Genomic DNA, 21,015 nt, shown 5'->3' on the forward strand with positions numbered 1-21,015 from the left:
ACTCCACCATCTCTAACTAGAGCTGCGCTCATTGCAATTTAGGCTCTCTCTCTTCTAGTAGAATTTTATTCTTATTTTCTGATCTCTTTAAAATAAGAAAACTTAGAGTTGTAAATGTGTAGAATAAATGAAAACCTTGTCTAAAGATGCTCTGAAATGATTTTCTTCTCCCCTTACTTCCCAGTGAGTTCTTCATGCCAGGCCTTGTTGATGCACACATCCATGCTCCTCAGTATGCCTTTTCGGGAAGCAATGTCGACCTGCCACTTTTGGAGTGGTTGACAAAGTACACGTTTCCTACAGAACAAAAGTTCCAGAGCACTGAGCTTGCTGAAGAAGTCTACACCAGAGTTGTCGTGAGTATTGTATGAGTGGGTGCTGTGTGACACCTGATCATCTATGCGAACATTCATTTCCAGGACCAAATTTCAGTTATCAAAACATTAAGGTTGCGATGAAATGTGGCAACGTTTTTAAGTCCTTTCATAATCCGCCGAGCATGCCATCCTCACAGTGGCAAGGAGAGAATATGTGTGTGATGACCCTAGTCTCAGTTTGGTGGGTTCTACTACAGCACTCTCTTATCCTCATCTTCTGGGTGTGCTCTCTCACGGCAGCTAATTCATAGTGCTGTTCTGGGGAACCATATGGAATATCCATGTGACCTTTAAAAGGCTCTGTGACTCACTGTCCTCCATCTGTAAAACTCAGAGATAATGATAGAACCTACTTGATGGATTGTTATGATAATTCATGAAGTTAATATTTGGGAGGTCCTTTAAATAGTGCCTAGCACCTGGTAAGAGCTGTGTCTTATTATTTTTTTAAATGTTCAAGGAAAAATTAAATTTCAAATTACTTTTAGAAGAATATCACATTGTTTTAGTCAGTTTGCAAGGAGGGACGGTAGGATGCAGAACATCCCCCACATTGCAGAACAGGCGGGAATGTGATGTGAGGACTGAGAGTGTTAGTGGGAACTCTGGAGCCGAGTCAGTTCCCGATCAGTGGCTGCTGTGTATGCCCCCTGTATGCTGATGGCTGGCAAAATGGGCCACTTCCTCCTCTTTTATAAAAACTAGCTCCAGAATAAGAGCACACTCAGAAACTGGAAAAACATCTGCAGCGAAGAAAGTAGAATGCAAACACTCTTTCCTGGCCTCTGCCTCCTGCAGGGAACTCTTCAGACTGCATTGTTCCTGGATTCTTGTAGGACTCCTGGATTCACTGTAGGACTCTTCTGTGATACTGGTCACACATCTTCTGCACGAACTGGCCCAGCCACCCTGCCAACTCCTTGTCTTGTATCATTCCAGCCTTAAAGAGTAGCAGCAAGTGATTACATTCAGTCAGTGTCTTGCTTAATTGTAATTGTGGGCTTACATTTTAGCCTGATCCGCGTGACACCAGAAAAGCAGAGAAGGGCTAAAAGCTGGTTATGAATTGGCTAGCACACTGTGTTAATGAATTGTGTTAACCACACCAAATCTTTATCTTCAAAATGTATTTATACCTCACATTGTTCTAAAAAGGGTTTGAAATTGCTTAAAATTGCATAGTATGAAACAAAAGAAAATGAGTCATCAAATCACAGAAAAGGAAAAAGAGGAGAATGGAGAAATAAAACCCCAAAGTCAGTGCACACTCTTGGGAGAATCTGTCACAAATTTTGCTCTGGGTGTCTAGCACATGATGTAGACAGGGAAATCAGGAATGAAATTCACACTGTGTGTGTGATTTTGAGAGCCACATCTGTCAGAATAAAAGCACATCTATTCTTTATACTGAAGTTAAAAAAATTAATTCTGACATTGCTTAATGTGGATGGATATTATGCTGTCAAACTACATTTGTAAAGATGGTTAGGGGTAGGAGAGAAAGAGAGAAGGAGGGAGAGAGAGGGAGGGAGAGAGAGAGAGAGAGAGATAGAGAGAGAGAGAGAGAGAGAGAGAGAGAGAGAGAGAGAGAGAGAGAAGAGAAAGGAAGGGAAAATTCCACTGTATCAGACCTTTACACTTGAGATAGAGAATCAAAGACTATATATATATATATCCTTCAGGCAATGTCCATACATATTTCTTCATCAGAAATGTAGGTATTTAAAGTCAGTGAGCTCAAAACTGGTCTATTCCTGACAAGTATTTATTTGCCGGACATGTCCTATGATTCTGATTCTGAGCAGGCCTACACATGCTGAGAGCCATTAGGATGGAGTTTACCTCTGCTTAAGAGAGTTGGCATTCTTCCTTCATGCCCCCTCCTCCCCCTCCTCCCCCACTTCCCTCCCTGTGTTCTTCTGTCTGGTCACCTGACTATACTTTGAATAGACTTCTGAATTTTCTAGTGTGTTTAGTTCATTCCAGTCAAATTTGAAACTATAGTTTCTCATCCAGTTCAAGCTTTTCCTCCTGAGAACCCGGGCTGGAGGGTTTTCCTCACACCACATCAGCACTGACTGACTGGTAAACCTCGACATAGGATGAACTTTGGAGTGAGCAAACAGGCCCGGTGTCATTGTGAGAACAGACCTTCTAGCCATTCATTTTCTCTAGGAAGGAATTCTTCAGCCTCTTCAGGAGCTGTGGGAGTGGCATACTTACTTGGTGTTCTGGTGAAAGTGACTGAGAACACTAGACATCAGCTTGATCTCCACTTAATCCCTTTCTTCATCTTGTTTCTGTGGGATTTGGGCCCTTTCCACACCTACCGGTCTCTACAGAGAGTGACTCCCTACACAGGGAAGGAGAGGAGTGGTCGGGTGACATCTACAGGGAGGAGGAAGTGGCTGCATAGCCTCCAGCCAGTTTCCTGTAAGCACACCCATGTATCTGTCCCCTTCTTAAGGGTTCCAGGTTCTTCTCTTTGTTCTCTTCTGCAGTTGTCTCATCTTGTGTTTTTTAGGGCTTAATCCATTGCTCTCACTTACTATTGTGCAAGTGGAAATCTCCTAAGGACAAAAGAGACGTAATGATCAGTGTTCCGCCAGGTGGAAGCAGAAGTCTGGCTGAATGAATTTATTTTGTCATACAGAGAAAAATCCCATTCGTACACTCACAGATAAATAAAATTAAAATATCCCCAAACAATCCTGAGGAAAAACGAGTTAACTGGTACCACATTTTATGACCTCTGAAACACACACCCAGGAAATTAGAAGTATCAATTTTTCCTTAAGCTCACACTTTTAGAATATAAATACTTTTGCCATTTACTTAGGTCTCTTCCACATCAAGATGGCATACCTTTAAATAAACACATTTTAAAATTAAAAAGCAGACTTCTATTTTCATCTATGTATGCCATGTGACTTTTCTGAGCACATGCGATTCAGGATTTTTGTGATTTATTTTTAGAGGAGAACACTAAAGAATGGTACAACCACGGCTTGCTACTTTGGAACAATTCACACTGACTCATCCCTGCTCCTTGCGGAAATTACAGGTGAGCAGCTGAACGCAGGATTTATGGGCACATCAAGCAAAGACAACCAGACCATGCCTGGCAATAGTTCACACTCAGTAGGAAGTCGTGCCTTTGGATCTAGAATTTGAGCATTTGCACTTAGTAATTTTTGCAAGTAACTTTGTGTCTGGGAATATCCTTGACCCTTGAGTAGTTTTTATTGTTTAAAGGATTTAATTATTTCTGTATGGATTCTGGCCCCAGGATGATGTTTATAGATCTTAATTTTGTATATTGATATGGAGCCATTTAGAGCACATTTATCAATGTAGCCATGGCAAGAGTTAATTACACTATAATTAACAGATAGGTCTTGGTGGTTAGCTAGATTCAGGGCATTGTGCTAGATGCTAGGAGCACAGTGTTAGTTGAGTAACACCAGTAATTCTATTACTAGGTACCAAACAATATGCAAAGTACTCCACTCTAAATAGCCTTCTGACATCTACTAATGCCCTCATTGCACAGACAGGTTAACTAAAGCTCAAAGATGCTCACATATCCAAGACCTCAGAGCTGGGAAGCAAAATGAAGACTGGATTTAGGTCAATGATTCTAAACATACCCAGTACAGTGCCTGACATTTAGCGGGCACTTGGCAAACTGTTGGCTGATGATGCATTTACCCTGCTGTTGGGTTCCATGGTAGTTCATACCAAAGCCCTGATGGCTAACATTGAAAACAAAGATGCAAGTTCTCAGAAGAGGCAAAGGCAGCTGTCTGGAATGATTCCATGGAAGACAAATTGGGGAGAGACTAAAATGAGGAAATGAGATGGACAGAGGAGTTGGGGGCAGAGATGTTGATGATGGAGGCAGGAAATAGCATGGCTTAAAGGAATGGGGGCATTCATTGCATGGTCAGGATGGAGAGGAGGATGAGCAGGTTCAGACCACAGAAGGGCTTGAATATGCATCAGAAACTCTAAGGAACGTTTCAGGTCAGGTGAGTGATATGATGAGAGTGACATGTTAAAGAATTAATCTGATGACTAGATATTAAAATAACTTCCAGGGAAAGAGTGGCAGAAAGCCCTTTGAAAGTCTTATGACAGCAAGGAGACATTGGAAATCAGCCCCACCTGCTTAGCTCAACTGAAGTAAGGGTTCCTCCAGCACATGTGATAAAGGTCCTTCGTTGCCAGCAGCTGCTAGGCATTCAGTCAATGATAACAGTATCTATGCTGCTACAGTCAGGAAGAGAAGTGACACATCATCTGAGAACCATGAGCCTTGGGCATCATTCTTGGTGTATTTCTTACAATCCTGCACAGAGCAGAGGACTTTGGGACACTGGAGTCTAGATCTCAGATGATAGATACCATCTTGGAATAATCATAGGGGCGAAGAATCAAATCCAAGGCCATCACCCAGTATCTGTGTTTTTAACATTTCATATGCTGTCCTTTATCCAGAAACGGGACATGACATGCATGGGGAGGAACTTGGTCCAGTGATGGCAGGAGAGTAGCAGATGGGAGAGAAATGAATGGGGGAAAAAGAGAAAATTTGGTATATTGAGAATATTAATGTATTTTCTAGGATCTGAGGTTATCCCCTCTTATACCATGAGAGAAGATGAGTGTCATGATAGTTATGACATTGGTAGAAATATAAACAAAGTATATAATCAAAAGGAAAAGGTAAATAAGAAGTATAAGATACCCAATTATTTTCTGGCAGGCTAGGAGTGGGCTGGGGGCTAAGTGGAAACCATTTACTAGTCATTGAATTTAGTAGCTTTGCTATTGTCACAGTGTAAGACAGAGAGATGATTCTTAACATTCTCATGTATTTTTTTACGATAATTTTAATTTAAAAGCCTTTTTAGACTCCTCAGAAAAAAAAGTTAAGTGTTAAAAAAGAAACACATCTTCAGATTCTTTCTCTGTGTGCTTCACAGATAAATTCGGACAGCGAGCATTTGTGGGCAAAGTATGCATGGACATGAACGACACTGTTCCAGAATACAAGGAGACCACTGAGGAATCAGTCAAGGAGACAGAGAGGTAGTGTGCCTGGGGCTTTTCATCTGTATTTTAGATGAGGCATCTGCTACACTGATAGAGTTTGAAACAGGGAGAGGAAAGTGTACACCATCAGGACCCAGTTGGGATCTGAACGTGGTGACAGACTAGTCCAATTGTTGTATTACCTAGTTAGTCCACAGCACTCAAATATATGGAGATGGTCAGTGGGTGACTCACAGAGCTTTCCTCTGTAGACTATTCTTGACCTTCATAGAAAGCTCCACAAGATGTATTTTTTTTTATGTTAAGAAAACTGAGCCTGATATAATCTGAGTAACTTGCCCACAGCCATTGGAGTAGTCCACTTACCATAACTCTGATGTAGCATTAGAGATAATCATCTTATAGAGACATGGGATTATTCTTTGGGGTTATTGTTCTAGAGGTTCCAGTACATGATCTAGTGGCCACATGCCTTTGATGAGGCAGGAGTGAGTATAGGATACACGGCTCACCTCATGAGTCAGGAAAGACAATTAGAAAGAGAAAACTGGCCAGAATTCCAAAATACCTCTTGGGGGCACATGCCCAATGACCTAAAGATCCAGCAGGCCCCACTTCGTAAGATACCCTACTTCCCAATAGCATCAACCTGGGAACCAAACTTTGGCACATGGACCTTTGTGGGACACTCATCCAAACCATTTTATTAGTGTAGATTGAAGCATCAGAGCCAGGATTTAGTAGAGTGAAAAATCTCAATGACTTAAAAATGTAGAGTTCCTTATAGCATGACATGTATCTCGCTCATTGACATGAGCTTAGTGTGAAAAGAAGAGGCAGGCGGTATATACCAGCATTTTTTATTCATGTACATGCTCAAGAATAATAGTGGGAGGAGTCACTTACAGGAAACATATGAGAGGTTATAGAAAAATGTTCCATTTATAGATGAGTGAAAGACATTTCAATAAAGATGACTCAGTCGGGCACAGTGGTGCACAGCTGCAATCCAAATATGTGGGAGACTGAGAAGGAAGGATCATGAGTTCTAAGCCAGCCTTAGCCACATAATAAGACACTCTCTTAAAAAAACAAAACAAAGGTATTTTTTTAGTAACCAAAAATGTGCTTCTCTGGCATAAAGCATAGAGAAGTACAGAGGTGCAAAGCAGAGACATTGTCACTGTGAGATTTTACCCTCTATCCTTTCAGTGGACTTTAAAAAAAAAACTTTTTATTGATTCTTTGTGGTTTTTACATTATACACACAGATCTCATCTCCCTGTCCCATCACCTCTACCCTCTTCCCTTATAACATTCCCCCCAAACAAAACAAAATTTAAAAGTATACCCTAAAAACAAAATAAAAAAGAAGAGAGAGAATTTTGGCATGGAAGCTGCAGTGTGGCCCAGTGAGTCACACAGTATACTTCTTAGTCCATACATCTTTACTTGTAAGTGTTCTTTACAATGGATCAATGTGTTATAACCACCTAGCACAATCCTTTTATGTTGCCTTAAGATAAGGGAAAAAATCTATATGCATTCTGGAATGACCACAACATATGCAAACACAAAATTAAAATATCTCCTCCCCAGAACTTTTATACGAGCAGAGACACACAGCAGGAAGGCTGTGTTCCTTATATGCCTTTATTCCACATCTGTGGACTTGTGGGAAATAGACCCTTACAATAAAAGGTCTAGACACATTCAACAATGACACACAGGCAAGAGAAACACTGAACAGTAGAGACCAAGACCTATTCTAGAGTCACTAGGCACAGAATGAGTTCACCAGAGGATGTGAACAGCCTGTTTTAGGGTGATCTGTATCTTAAAGGATAGAGCACCATGTGCAGACAGAAATGTCAAAACATGGTGTATACAGAGATTATGCAACAGGTCTACATGAAGACTCTAATGTGACTGGTCCTCAAGCCACCACTCACAGATGCCAAATACGAAGCAGGTGTCCTGGATGCTCCAGTGTCAGTCTCAGGACAGGACTCCAAGAAACCTGCTTGCAAAAGTGTAGGGATAATCAATGCTGTCCTCCAAGTTCAGCATAGCAGGACTATTAGTGACTCACAGATAGGCAGTAGGGGAGGGTAGAAGCCTAGGACCCCAGGTAAGCTAGTTTGCAAGGCTTAGTAGAGCTGCCCAGGATGAACTTTAAAATTACTACTCTAAGAAAAACAAATCAAACACAAAAGGGAACACATTATAAACTTTCATTTATATTGACTATATAGAAACTGTAAGTTCATGAGACAGAAAGTGGAGAAGTTTGCTGGTGCTGGAGGCAGGGGGAGGGGAGGTGATACTGCCCGTCTCCTGCCTATAGACCCAGGGGATCTCATTCTGGTGATGAGAATTCAAAGACTGTATTATTATGATAACTCTACAACCCAGTAAATTGACTACAGTTATTGAATAGAGCACTTAAATGGATGAACTTTATGATATGTAAATTATACTTCACCAAAAAAACTATTTTGAAAAAATGGAAATATGTTCCAGTGCACAATCTCTTTAAGAGTTGAGTAGGAAAGGTTGGATTTTTAAGTGCCTATTTTTTGAAGGGTTGCTTTTAAATTCACAAGAAAGTGATTCTTGACAAAGACATTAAGAGAATAGAGCAGAGCATATTCCAGATTCCCGAACCATGTGACTCTTTTGTGTACTACATTGCTTCTCTCTTCTCTTCTAGCACACATCCTCCCATTTTTGCCCCCACACAACTGAAGCAATCTCTTTTAAAGTCCAAGAATCTTCAGATGTATTGGCATGCTCTAGAGTCTTCTTAGGGTGCAGAATTAGAGTTAAAAAAACAAATTAAATCACTCTTCTAATATGCCAATGTCACTAAGTGGATTTAGCCCATTTCATAAAATTGGTGTGCTCCTTTAAAAAAAATGTATATTTGTGCATGTTTGCACAGGTGTGTGCACACAGGTGCATGTACTAGTGCACACACCCGTGGAGGCCAGAAGAGGATGTTGGGTATCCTGCTCTGCCACTCTCCACCTTACTCCCTTGAGTCAGGGTCTCTCCCTGAACTGCAAGTTTTCAGCTGGGCTGGAACTCCCAGCATCCGCCTGGCTCCGACCCAACACTGGGGTTACAGGCATGTAGAGCTTTTTATATATTTTCTTTCTTTCTTTCTTTCTTTACATTGGTTCCAGGAATTCAAATTCAGATCTTCATGCTTGCATAGCAAGTGTTCCTACCCACTGCACCATCTCCTCAGCCCCACAAATGAAGAGTTCTTTATTTTAAAATATTACCCTCTGAGTATTCCGTATTAGGCTAGGGCTTCTCTGGGAGACCTGGTTTGTTAAGTATGGTGCCCTGCTCATTAGATCACTTTTAAAACATTAATGGCACAGAGTAGTAGCTTTCATTGTGACATTTCTATACGTGCATCCAAAATACTGAGATCTTATCTACAACCCCCTCAATAACTTTTGATTATGGTTATTTCATGAATTTTCTTTATGTTCAGTTTCATATAACATTGAAGGAACTTATTGATCATTTAAGTACTTTTCTTACAATTATCTTTGATGGCTTTTTCATGGTATCTTGAATATTTAACAAGGAATTTCACGGTATTGCATTCCACATCAAGAGATACACTGAAGAAATTTCTTTAGATCTATTCTTTTGGGGTGTCCGTTTAGATTTCAGCTTTGCTTCTATTTTCTGGGATTCTCCCACTTCAAGTGTGTTTCCTCTGAAATGCCGAGGTGAGAGCGTCCTGCATGGTCATGGGAAGAGGAGTGAGTGCACCTCTGACCTTCAGCGCTGGCCATCCGATCAGCTCCTCCGCAATCTGCTGTTGTGGTCACTTTACCTTAATTCACAATTTGTTTCCCTAGGGCTAAAGATGGAGCCCAGGGCTTTGTACCTTTATGCCTGGCAAGTATCTATTCCAGAGCTACATCTCCAGGCTCTCAATTCACACTTGAAGTCTGAAATAGTCTTTTCTGGCCAGGGCAGAAATAACCATGACATGGGACAGTTGTCACTGTTCAAGTAGGCAGAAGTTCACCGCTTGTCCATTCCACACACACTTCAGAGACACCTCTGTCATAGTCTTCTACCTTCCTCCAATATCTGCCTCCTGCCAGACCCTGTCCTCAGAGACTGATGATGATACTGTGTGTATATGTAGCTTCCACAAAAGAGGAAATTAGAAGAGCAGTGTCTCAGGCCCCAAGCGCTTGCGTGTGCCCAAGAGTCCATGGCCCTGTCATCCATGGAACACACTGGAAACACTAGCACAGCCTGGGGGCTGTGTGGATGCTTGTAATGGCCCACAAGATGCCACAGGACAATATTCCCTGTGATTTTCCTCTCCCTTTTTTTCTATTAAAGAAAAAGCTGAGCAATTATTGCTTGCTAATCTCTGATTAGTGATGGTGAAACCCACACGGTTAGAAACGTTTGCATGGAAATCAGGACATGTAAGGGTCACGTTTTCACCCCATTTGAAACGTTTTTTAAAAAGATGAACTTTTCTAACTTTACCTCTGTCACTTCTTTTCAGATTTGTGTCAGAGATGCTTCAGAGGAATGTAAGTGGATTTGTCCAGGTTTCACCAGAGTGCTGCTTTGTTAGCGGTGGCATCTGCGAAGTTGTTTGATAGATTAGTCTGTGTGCCTATGGCTTAGTCTGTACATAAAAGGTATTCTCCTGGAACCTTCAATTGTTGACACGATGTCCCCAATGGCTCAGCTCAGAGAGGTCAGATATTTTAAAACTGAAAACATCTAACAGAGACTGTGAGTACCGAGGTGTGGAGTGTGATGGCTTGTCACACATATGCAGTGTCAGATGGTGATCACAGTGAGATCCATTCACACGTGTCAAAAGAAATAAAATGGGTATCTTGGAGAGATATCTACACCCTATGTTTACTGCAGCATTATTCAGCATAGCCTCAAATATGGAAACAACCTAGGAGTCTATGGGTGAATAGATAAAGAAAACTAATTTTATTCATTTGTACATTTTATATATTATACATTTATACAAGAAAACTATACATACATGTTTGTACATATATATGTACACATGTGGGATATGTATACAATCTAGATATGTCTCCCATATCCCATGAGTATGTATGTATGTATACACATGTACATGTGTAATGAGATACTATTCATTCATAAAAAAAGATCTTGCTATTTGAGACAGCATAGATGAATCTGGACTATATTATTTTAAATTAAATAAATCCAATTCAGAAGAGAAATACTGCATGTTCTCATTTGTATGTGCAATTTGAAAAGGTTGAATTCATAGAAACTTCTGGTTTTTGCTTTCCAGTGAAGGCTTATAGGACACTGTATTTAGACCTCTCTTGTTATGTTTTGTTTTAGCACAGTTTTGTAGTCAGGGACAATTATCTGATTTTAGTGGATTTGATTATTCACTATTAAAACATGCTGCACACTTTATGTTTACTGAATTTGTTTACAGCTTCAGAGATATTGTGTGTACCTTTTTTTCTTTTTGGTTCCTGTACCCTTTGTTATATGCAGCATGGAACCCAAGTTTAGTCAGGTATGTGAATTCTATCCCAAGTTCTCTAAGCTTTTAGTTAGTCTAAGGTGTGTTGGTCAGCTGTCTGTCACAGTAACAAAATACCTGAGCTTAGCAGTTTATAAGAAAGGAAGGTCTGCTTTGACTCACAGTTTCAGACAGTTGTAGTCTATGATCATTTGGCCTGGTGGCTTTTAGGCCTATGGTTAGGCAGACCATGATGGCAGAAATTCCAGTCAGAGGGAAACTGCCTACCTCAGGGCTGCCAGGACACCACAGTCAACTTCTTTCTAACTGGTTCTACCATCCAAAGGTTCTGTCACCTCCCAATAGCACTATTAACTGAGAACCTTCACCCATCCTGAGTTGAGGGGGGTGGGCATTTAAAGTACAAACCATCATTTAAGGTGTGACAGTCCAGTCACTGTCCTCAAGAGTCGCCCTCTCAACTCAGTCTTCCCATTCTCACGGTGTTTCCTCTTCAGGTCTGGGGCTTTTAATTTTTATAACATTGGTCTCTGTAGAGGTGGTGCTCCATGAACCGAGGAGATGGAGGGCATGTGGACATTGAGGACCTATTTGGTGCCTCCTCTTTCATTGGTTCTGTCCACTACTGGTCTCCAGTGTGGACTGAGAAACAGGCTAAGCTCAGACTCAGTGCCCTGGCTACAGGGTGCCTTGCTGTGTAAATGTGTGGCACATGAGGTCCATACATAGTCAGCCAGGCATCTGCTTTGCTCTGGCATTGTGGGGCCCATGAAAACCATGCTATTTCTTGCCTCCAAGCACAGTGTGAACCTGGTTTATGGCTCCAGAGGACAGGCTTTTAGGTCAATAAGCATAGCCCTTCCTCCCCGTATGATTCTTCACTGTCACGCGGGAAGCCATAGGAATGTTCAGAATTTCTTGCAATTTAACTCTGGGTGAGTTATGGATAATGCTTATAGACCTTCTTCCTTACTCCCTGTAGGAGTGATTTTATCCTGCCAGCCAGTCACTGACATATTACTAAAGAGTTCTGAGTGAGGATGCGGCAGCACACCTCCTCAAGATGTAGGCAGGGAAACAAGCCACCATCTCACATGTGGTGTCCACAACCCAGGTCTCATCTGAGGTCTTGAGAAGGGAACACCTCTCAACAGAAATAGAACTTTCTTCTGTGAACTTGATCTTGAAGAAAGTGCTGTTCTCAGTCGTGAACTGTTTTTTGGAACCTAGAACATCTGTCTATTTGAAATAGGAGATTTTCCCCTCAATATTGAAACTGTAAAATCACAAATGTGCTATGTGTTCCTAATCTCCATATTTTCCTCACGAGTTTCTTTTATTATTTCCAGTACTCAAGAGTGAAACCCATAGTGACCCCACGCTTTTCCCTTTCTTGCACGGAGACCCTGATGAGTAAACTTGGCAACATCGCCCAAACACACGATCTGCACATCCAGGTAGGCATTTTCTTTGGTTTGTGCCTCTGTCTACACCTGAAAGATCCCTTAGTGCCCTCAGGTCATCTCTAATAATCTGTAGTTTGTCTACTGAGATCTCCTAGAGTCAAAGAATTTCAGAGCAGGAGGTGCCCTGACTGATGTCACCAGGAGGTGTCCTACCTTAAGTCACCTAATTCAGTTGGTCAGTTTTGCAGGTCAGGAGCCTGAAGTCGTTTTCATCCTCCGTATTCTCTGATCCGTCTTAGACAGGCCAAGCAGCTTTGTATAGGGTAGCAAAGTCAACATCAGACTGCCCATTCTTGTTAAATGCGTTTAATGCATTTCCTTCCCACTTTTATTTGATGCTTTCCTGGTGTTCTAGACCTTCATTTGCAGAGGAACCAATTATTATTTGAGAAGTAAAAAAGAACTTAATTTCCACCTTACAAAAGTGCACTTAAAATTCTTTTGTTCTGAGTTTCTTAATTTAAAACTAGGAACAAAAAGAGTATCTTCCTTTATCATTAAGTTGTTGCAAATTAGCAATAAAATGCTTTTAAAATCTCACAGCTGGGTTAAAATTAGGCGCTCCCCTCCCCCACTCAAGCTTAATTACACACTGCACTAAAATTTCCCCTTTTTCAGAGCTGATAGTCTTAGAGGGAAGAGAAAGTTGGGGTGAAGGCAACATATTGATTTCTTACTTTTATTTATTTAATTTTAAAATGCATGTTCATAGGCCCCATTAGCGTGTGTCTCCCATGATTATTATTTGTGGTTTCTGATATTTGAACTTTGAAATCAGTCCCCCACAATTATGCTCTGGTGATAAAATTCCAAATTTGGATAATATTTCCACTTTGGAAACAGTATGTTTTATTAAAAAAAGAAAAATGCAAATAATATCAATAACTACATAAAAATACAATGAAAAAGATGTAAAAAGTCTATCTTCGGGCTGGAGATGCAGTGCAGTGGACAGAGTACTTGCCTGGCATGCACAAAACCCTGAGGTTGATTCCCAGCATAACCTGGTCCTGAGGGCACAGCACTCAGAAGGTAGACGCAGAAGAATCCGAAGTGCAAGGTGATCCTTGGCTAGAAATCTAGTTCATGGCCATTTTGGGAAACAGGTGACCAGTTCTGCTTAGAGGGATGGAAGATAAGCATTTGTTTGTATTATCCAATCCAATCACCCCTTGGTCTGAAATGGTTTTTTTTCTAGAGACTTGGGTGGCTACTCCAGAGCAAGACACTGTGCCCCCTCAGATTTCAGGTGCCCCCGTGAAAGGTTGCAAGACACTGTGCCCCCTCAGATTTCAAAGTGCCCCTGTGAAAGGTTGGTGTGGCTGCCTCCGACTCACTCAGCTTGTGTGTGAATTCCCATGAGCTCCTTCTTGACGAAGGCAGGATTGTTCAGCTGTGTCATTTCACATTCTTTTCTGCAAAACCGTCATCAGAAGGCTGAGAAGAGAGGCAGACTGAGGACAGGCCCCGAGCCCAGTCTTCCTTCTGCCCCCATGCTCTAGGTTCTGTAAAATCTCACACCTGAAATAGGACTAACACATCTGCATAAGAGATGAAAAATGACCCAACTAGCCCAACACTTTTATTGAGCAATGAGAAATGGAAGCTTAAAGAAGAGAACTGACTTTCTCTAAGATATCTAACTAGGCTCAGAATTCAGCTCTCTTTGTTCACATTTTAGTTTTTTCTGAGTGAACTGTAGGTTCATCTTTCAATGGCCATTGAATTCTTATAAGCAGGTTGCTACAAGCAAGGCACTGGGTGTTCTTTAAAGAGTACTTATGTTTGTTCTTGCTATAGATTAGAGTTTCAGGACATGAGGGAAAGATCTCTCTCTCTCTCTCTCTCTCTCTCTCTCTCTCTCTCTCTCTCACACACACACACACACACACACACACACACACACACACACACACACACACACACAGAGCCATGCTCAGGATATTCAGTTTCTTTGCCATGTATATTGTCATAGAAGATGCATATAATCATTTGAAATTAAAATTAAACCCAAATACAGACTTTAATGTTTTCATCCATAGTCTCCTACATCAGCAAGTTCAGCAAGTAGAAACTAGCAACGGCATGTTTCGACAGGAGATATAATGTCAAATGTTTTACAGAAAGAAAAATGAAAACATTATTTCTTTGTTTGCAGAGCCATATAAGTGAAAATCGTGAAGAAGTTGAAGTTGTGAAAAACTTATACCCTGCTTACAAAAACTACACAGATGTCTATGATAAAAATAATCTTCTGACAAGCAAGGTAAATTCAGTATCATGATATAATCTATGTAAAGCAGGCTGCACCCTTTAAATTTCAAAATCTCAGAAGTAATCACTGTTCTGCAGCTCACATGCATTTTCCAGACTAGAGTAAACCCAGTGTGTGTGTGTGTGTATTTGTGTGTGTGTGTACACAGTATATGTGTATCTATGTGTGTGTGTTTGTGTGTATATGTGTGTGTAGATATGTGTGTCTATATATATGTTTGTATGTGTGTAGATATATGTATGTGTCTATATATGTGTGTGTGTTTGTATGCATGCACGCATGTATGTGTGTAGATATATGTGTGTGTCTAAATATGTGTGTACATGGTATGTGTGTATCTATCATCTATGTGTGTGTGTGTCTATATGTGTGTGTATGTGTTTTGTGTGTATGTGTGTGTAGATATATGTATGTGTCTATATATGTGTGTACATGATTTGTGTGTATCTATCACCTATCTATGTGTGTGTGTCTATATGTATGTGTGTCTATATGTGTGTGTCTATATATGTGTGTGCATGGTATGTGTGTATCATCTATCTATGTGTGTGTGTGTGTGTGTGTGTGTGTGTGTGTGTGTGCGTGTGCTAATATGGACCTGACTTTTTTTATCACCATCCTTAAATCTTAGTCTTTTTTTTTTTTTTTTGGTTTTTCGAGACAGGGTTTCTCTGTGTAGCTTTGTGCCTTTCCTGGAACTCACTTGGTAGCCCAGGCTGGCCTCGAACTCACAGAGATCCACCTGCCTCTGCCTCCCGAGTGCTGGGATTAAAGGCGTGCGCCACCACCGCCCGGCAAATCTTAGTCTTTGATTGGATGGTAAGAATGATCTTTTCCCAATGATGCTTTCACAGTTAGTATATCAGTGGGTTTTTCTTCAAATCAGCAGAACCATTCCAAAGTATAACTGTTTAATGAGTATAAAAAGAAGAGTGCTCATAACACAGGAAAGTTTGAAAATAACCATCCCCAAGGAATTGATTCAGTCATAGAATTTACATCATTAGAATTCCATCCAGCATTCACAAAGAGCAAAATATGCATGCTTCCATAGAACATTCAATATAGTCATATGTGTTGAGTGTTTTCACACTTAAAAACTGTCCAGAGATACACAGAGAATGTTAAAAGTAATTTTTTAACTCTGAGGTTTAGAAAAATGAGTATGTATTATTTCTATAATTAAATAAAATTAATGTGAGTGGCAAGAGACCTCATTAAGGCAGTATGCTCTTTGGCCTTGGCCTTCCATGAAATGAACACACTGCCTTGAGAGTGTACTGCAGCAAGTAACTTCTTAGTGACTATACATAAGGAGATATGAATGCAAGTCATTTGAAAGGTTAATACTTCGCATAAGTAATGTAAATTTTACATAGGAAGTTTCATCATCCTCTACATATATTATCATATGATTAATAAACTAACCTTAAATTTTCATGTTAATTTTATTTGCATGGAGGTTGAGAAATTTTTATTTTAATAATGATTTTTACCCATTGAACTATGCCTCCCAAAGGAGAAAACAATTGGATATAGGTTTTATATTAAAGTAACAAAAATTAGAGAATTAAATATTACTTGAAAACTCATTAATCTTAACAATATGAGAGTTTAGAGAGGTTTCAAACTTGTGGCACCTACTTTCTTAAATAAATTTAACCTCCTTAACTAAAAGCTACTATAATATGACATATCTTGATTTTATGTCCATGTCAAGAACCATGGTGTCTATATTGAAACTAGTAACAGAAATAAAGAACAATTCTTTCAGATATGGTGGCTTATGCCAAAACCCTCAGTATTCCAGAGACTGAGGCAGGAAAATTATGAGTGTGAGGCTAGTTTGGGCTCCATAGTGAGTTTAAGGCCAGCCTTAGCTATATAGAGAGATCCCATCTCCAAAACAAACCATCTCCAAAAATTAACCCATAGTTCTTTGCAAAATCATATTTACAGCTTCCATGTACTTTTAGAAAGTTCCGATTGGAATAAAAACTATTATCAGCCTACTGGAAGCACAGCATATAGATTTAGAAAAGAAAGCAACTTGAAAATTTTCTGTAGTAGAGATGATAAAATGATAATGTGTTCAATCTGGCTGGATTTCCTATGCTGTGGATGAGCTGGTTGACCCTTTATTTCACTGTAAATCAGACAAAAGAATCAAAATCAAGAGCCAGAGCTAGAATGATGTTCAGTGGTAGAGTACTGGGCTTGATTATCAGCACTACAATAAACAAACAAATAAATAAATAGTTAAAACACACAGATTTGTTGAGACCTTTTAAATATATATTTGGATACAAGGATTTTGTCCTTTCAAATAATAGTAACTGTCTTTGCAAAGACCACTGTAGCCAAGCTGTTGCTTCTGTATCTTCTTGTAATACATAGCCATGAGTATTAGTACAAGCATTTTTAGTAGTAAACTCCATGCTGGCTATTCTTCTCTCTAGACAGTCATGGCACATGGCTGCTACCTTTCTGAAGAAGAGCTTAACATCTTCAGTGAAAGAGGAGCATCCATTGCACATTGTCCCAATTCTAATTTATCGTAAGTAGACAATAATTGCTTGGTGGTGTTGATATGTAGTGTGGATAGGCATTTTCTGTTTTCTCAGTCAGCCCTTCTTCTAGAAACTTGAGTTGTACAAGTAGTGTATTTGGGTGGGAGCTGATCTTAGAGAGTGCTGTTGGGGAGTTAAGAAGTCAGTAACATCAAATCAGTTACCACAGTGGGATCCTGGAGTCTAATTCTTCTAGACTCAAACAACTGTCAGTTGTCCATCTGAAGAAGTGATGCACAGGGACAGTAACAAACACTCCACAGTGACAGAAAGGCTGGAGTAACTGGAGGAGCACGCCTTCTGACCTTCTCCCAACAAGGACAGAGCAGCCTCCAGAAGTGGGTTGAGCACCTCAGAAAAGAGCTGGAGGTATTAGTAAGCTTAGGGACTTTGTGAATGACACAGATGTGCATCCATGGTAGCATAAGAAGGGCTCCTAGAGACACGGGACATTTTTCCAGTTGTTTGAAAGGTCTCAGAAGACCCTGCGTTTTCCAACAGTAAATGCACATGACTTGGTGACCTTACTTCCAGCCTAGGAACAAGAATTTAACATTAAAATGAATAGTAAAATATCCTCTAAATTAAAACATGATCCAGCTTTTCAAATAAATGCCCATCTTCAAGAGTTTCAGGTTTTCCTCGTGCACATTGGGGCTTTGGAAATTATAGTTTAGTGCATCCTTGAGCAGAGCAATTTAGCCACTGTATCTTCTTGAACTTCTGATTATAGGCTTCAGCTTTCCTTTGTCTTTTCCTTGATCAAATGGAATGAAGATAATGAGGCTCACAGTTCAGGCCAGGATCCTAGTTACTACCCTAGGAAGCAGCATTTGAACTACCAGACCCCCATTTCAATGGCTTCCTTCCTCCTTGGTTGTATCATCTTTGACCCTGTAAGCACAGGAGAAGAAAAACGTGAGGGAGAGTTACCTCTCCTCTTCTGTCATAAGGTCATCACCAGCCTTCTAAAATAAGACACATCAATGAGAGAAAAGCCCAGCAACATGTGTACTCAGAGTTCTATGTGCACAGGACCATTAGATGAAGACCACGGGCACAGAGAGATCTCCCTATTTGCTTTGATGTGATGGAGCATGGCAACCGCACAGTCGTGCAATTGAACAAAGAGGCTTGATCTCATGCCAAGCTATGAAGTTGGGATCCTGGGGAAGGCATCTCCAGATCTTCTTAGTCCTTGTGTCATACCGTTTTCCTTTTGTGAACAGGGCAGGACCTCTTCCAAAATAGAATCACATGACAATCTATCAAAGTATGTCTGAGAACTCCTTCCCGGCCAGCATAAGACATAAGGATGGAGGATTAGAACAATCTCACTAGGGTTTGTGGCTTGCATAGGGAAAAAGGGTAGAAATTTTAGTTGGTTTATTGTTGTTGTTGTTGGGGACGAACTAGGGCCCTATGTATGCTAAACAAGCACTCTACCACTGAGTTAGACCACAGCCCTGAGAAATCCTGGCCTGTATGATTTGGAGACTTGGGGGAGGAGGTCAGAGAGATACTCTGATTTTTGAGGCTGCTTCTAAGGCCCAAAGCATCATACAGTGGGCTATTATTTTGTGCCCTAATACAAAGCTTCTCCTTTGGGTAATAGGTAAATTGTTCTGGATATAGAGGAATGTGATGCTTTATAATTTATATTTTCTGTCATAGAAGGAGGAGTTGAGTAGAAAGCCTATTAGATTTACAGACTAACTACAAGACTTAATTCTTCAGTATTTTCCATGGAATCCGCCCTCCCAATTCCTTGCTGATTTGCACCCTCCCAAGAGTGACCTCACGCCAGGAAGCAGGAAGTAGTTTTTTTTTATGGGCTTCTCTACTCCACCACTCTCCTGGCCTGGTCTAACTGACTGTTGGCCTTAGGGCTAATAATCACAGTTTTTATTATTGCCATCTTTGACAGTGTTCCGATGCTGTTAAATCACCTGGATCTCCTTGTTCTTCATCTTCTTTCTCTCCAGGCTGAGCAGTGGCTTACTGAATGTGCTTGACGTCCTGAAGTATAAAGTGAAGATAGGGCTGGGCACAGGTAAGCGGCCTCCATCTGGAGCGGAATTGATGAATAATCATTCTGATGGAGCTGATTTGTAGGTATTGGATCTGTGCTTAGGGCACATGAGCTTTATTGGTTGCTAGGATGGATGTCTTAATAATAAACATTAACCAAATAGGGAGAAGTTTTGAAGTCATTACCCCCACCCTCCAAAGCCATTTTCCCTGTTCATTGTTTAGAAACTGGGCACCCATGTCTCACAGCTCACTACTGCCTGTTCCAGCTGCAGGGGGCCTAACATCTTCTTCTGGCCTATGCAAGCACTTGCACTCATGTGCACAAACTCACACAGAGACATATAATTTAAAAAACAAATTCTTAAGAAAGGGATTAAATTACTCTTGCTGAAAATTTCGTCAGCAACACAGAGAACAAAACCAACAGAGGGCACATGAGTGTTCAGGACGGGGTGGAGGGCAGAAACTGAGAAAAGAGCAGGAGAAAGGGCTGAAAGCATAGGCCTGAGACAGGTGTTCCTGGCTCCTGAGGAGCTGGGATAGATACAGTAGGTCATAGTCAGAGAACTTCCACCCCTGTTTGCTAAATCATAACCGAACACACTGTGGCAAACTATTTAATTTTAAGAAAATTTAACAAAAATGCCCCCAAAGCATTGAATCTGGGAATAAATGTTACCAACAAGACAATGAAGAGCCAGTTTTCTTTCAGATGATTATTGTGTTGCAAACGGGTGGTGCAAATAATACCAAAGGCAAAGTAATTACGAATCCAAAATACTATTTATATGTAATAGTGTGTGTAAAAGCAACAAACTTCTCAGCTGAATAAAGGCTTGGAAAATACTCTGTTTGTGGTCCCTTTGAAAAGAATTACTTGAAGGTCTTTACCACTGGTGATGAGTCAAAATGAAGGGTCATTACATAGGAATGTGGGTACAACTGAGAAGTTAAGAGGAGCTGTCACCAGCCAAGCACCGAGTTACAGGAGGCAAGGTCACATATCTTTCCACATGTGGACACAAAGAGATGAACAAACAAAACCAGCACTGACCTGAGGGTAGAAAACAGACTATCTGGGTCTGGAAGAGGGGTCACGAGGATAGAGGGGATGGGAGAAGAAGGGAAGAGGGACACAACCAAAGATTGAGAAGACATATGCATGTATAGAATTGCCACAGCAAAATCCATTCATTTGTGCAGTCAATATGTGTCAATGATACTAACAGCAACAACAAGAGAGTGACCAGAGCAAGTGACACCCTTCTGCTCAAGTTGCTAACAGTGACAGTGTCCAGGGCATTCAGAGAAGCGGATTTGTATTCAGAGTACTATTAAAGTTTCTTGAATAAATTATTTTAGAAGTTGTAAAGAGAAAATGATAACAATGTTAAAAGTGTACCTATTTTTCAAGTAAGCCATGGTAATCAGAAAGATTTTCCTTTGGTGGAGACACATAGTATTGTTTTGAAACCGAGCATTAGAGTCTTGAGTTTCAGTTCTGTATTCCTTGCATTATTTGTATATTTTTAACATGTCATAAAACTTTTAAGTGATGTATGCTGTGTAATAAAGAGATATTTAGGGTAATGGACATAAGTCTTCCCCTAGAATTCACTTATGTTTCATAAAGCTCATACACATAGACTGGGGTAATTTTATAGTGTATTTTAAGCACACCTGTGTCACA

General features: G+C 40.4%; 1 protein-coding gene across 2 annotated transcripts in view; it reads left to right on the plus strand.

The window, feature by feature from the left end:
- The window catches only part of Gda (guanine deaminase), an 83,004-nt gene that overhangs the window by 49,008 nt on the left and 12,981 nt on the right, over positions 1-21,015 (plus strand). For both annotated transcript variants that reach the window (XM_052762073.1, XM_052762074.1), the window contains exons 3-10: positions 185-356; positions 3,354-3,441; positions 5,366-5,471; positions 9,991-10,018; positions 12,330-12,437; positions 14,605-14,712; positions 17,181-17,278; positions 19,277-19,344. In XM_052762073.1, the coding sequence (XP_052618033.1) occupies positions 185-356; positions 3,354-3,441; positions 5,366-5,471; positions 9,991-10,018; positions 12,330-12,437; positions 14,605-14,712; positions 17,181-17,278; positions 19,277-19,344 (776 nt within the window). The remainder of the gene's footprint in view (positions 1-184; positions 357-3,353; positions 3,442-5,365; positions 5,472-9,990; positions 10,019-12,329; positions 12,438-14,604; positions 14,713-17,180; positions 17,279-19,276; positions 19,345-21,015) is intronic.

Source organism: Peromyscus californicus, unplaced genomic scaffold (assembly GCF_007827085.1).
Source record: "Peromyscus californicus insignis strain IS unplaced genomic scaffold, ASM782708v3 Scaffold_4__1_contigs__length_199733344, whole genome shotgun sequence".
NCBI classification, from domain to species: Eukaryota; Metazoa; Chordata; class Mammalia; order Rodentia; family Cricetidae; genus Peromyscus; species Peromyscus californicus.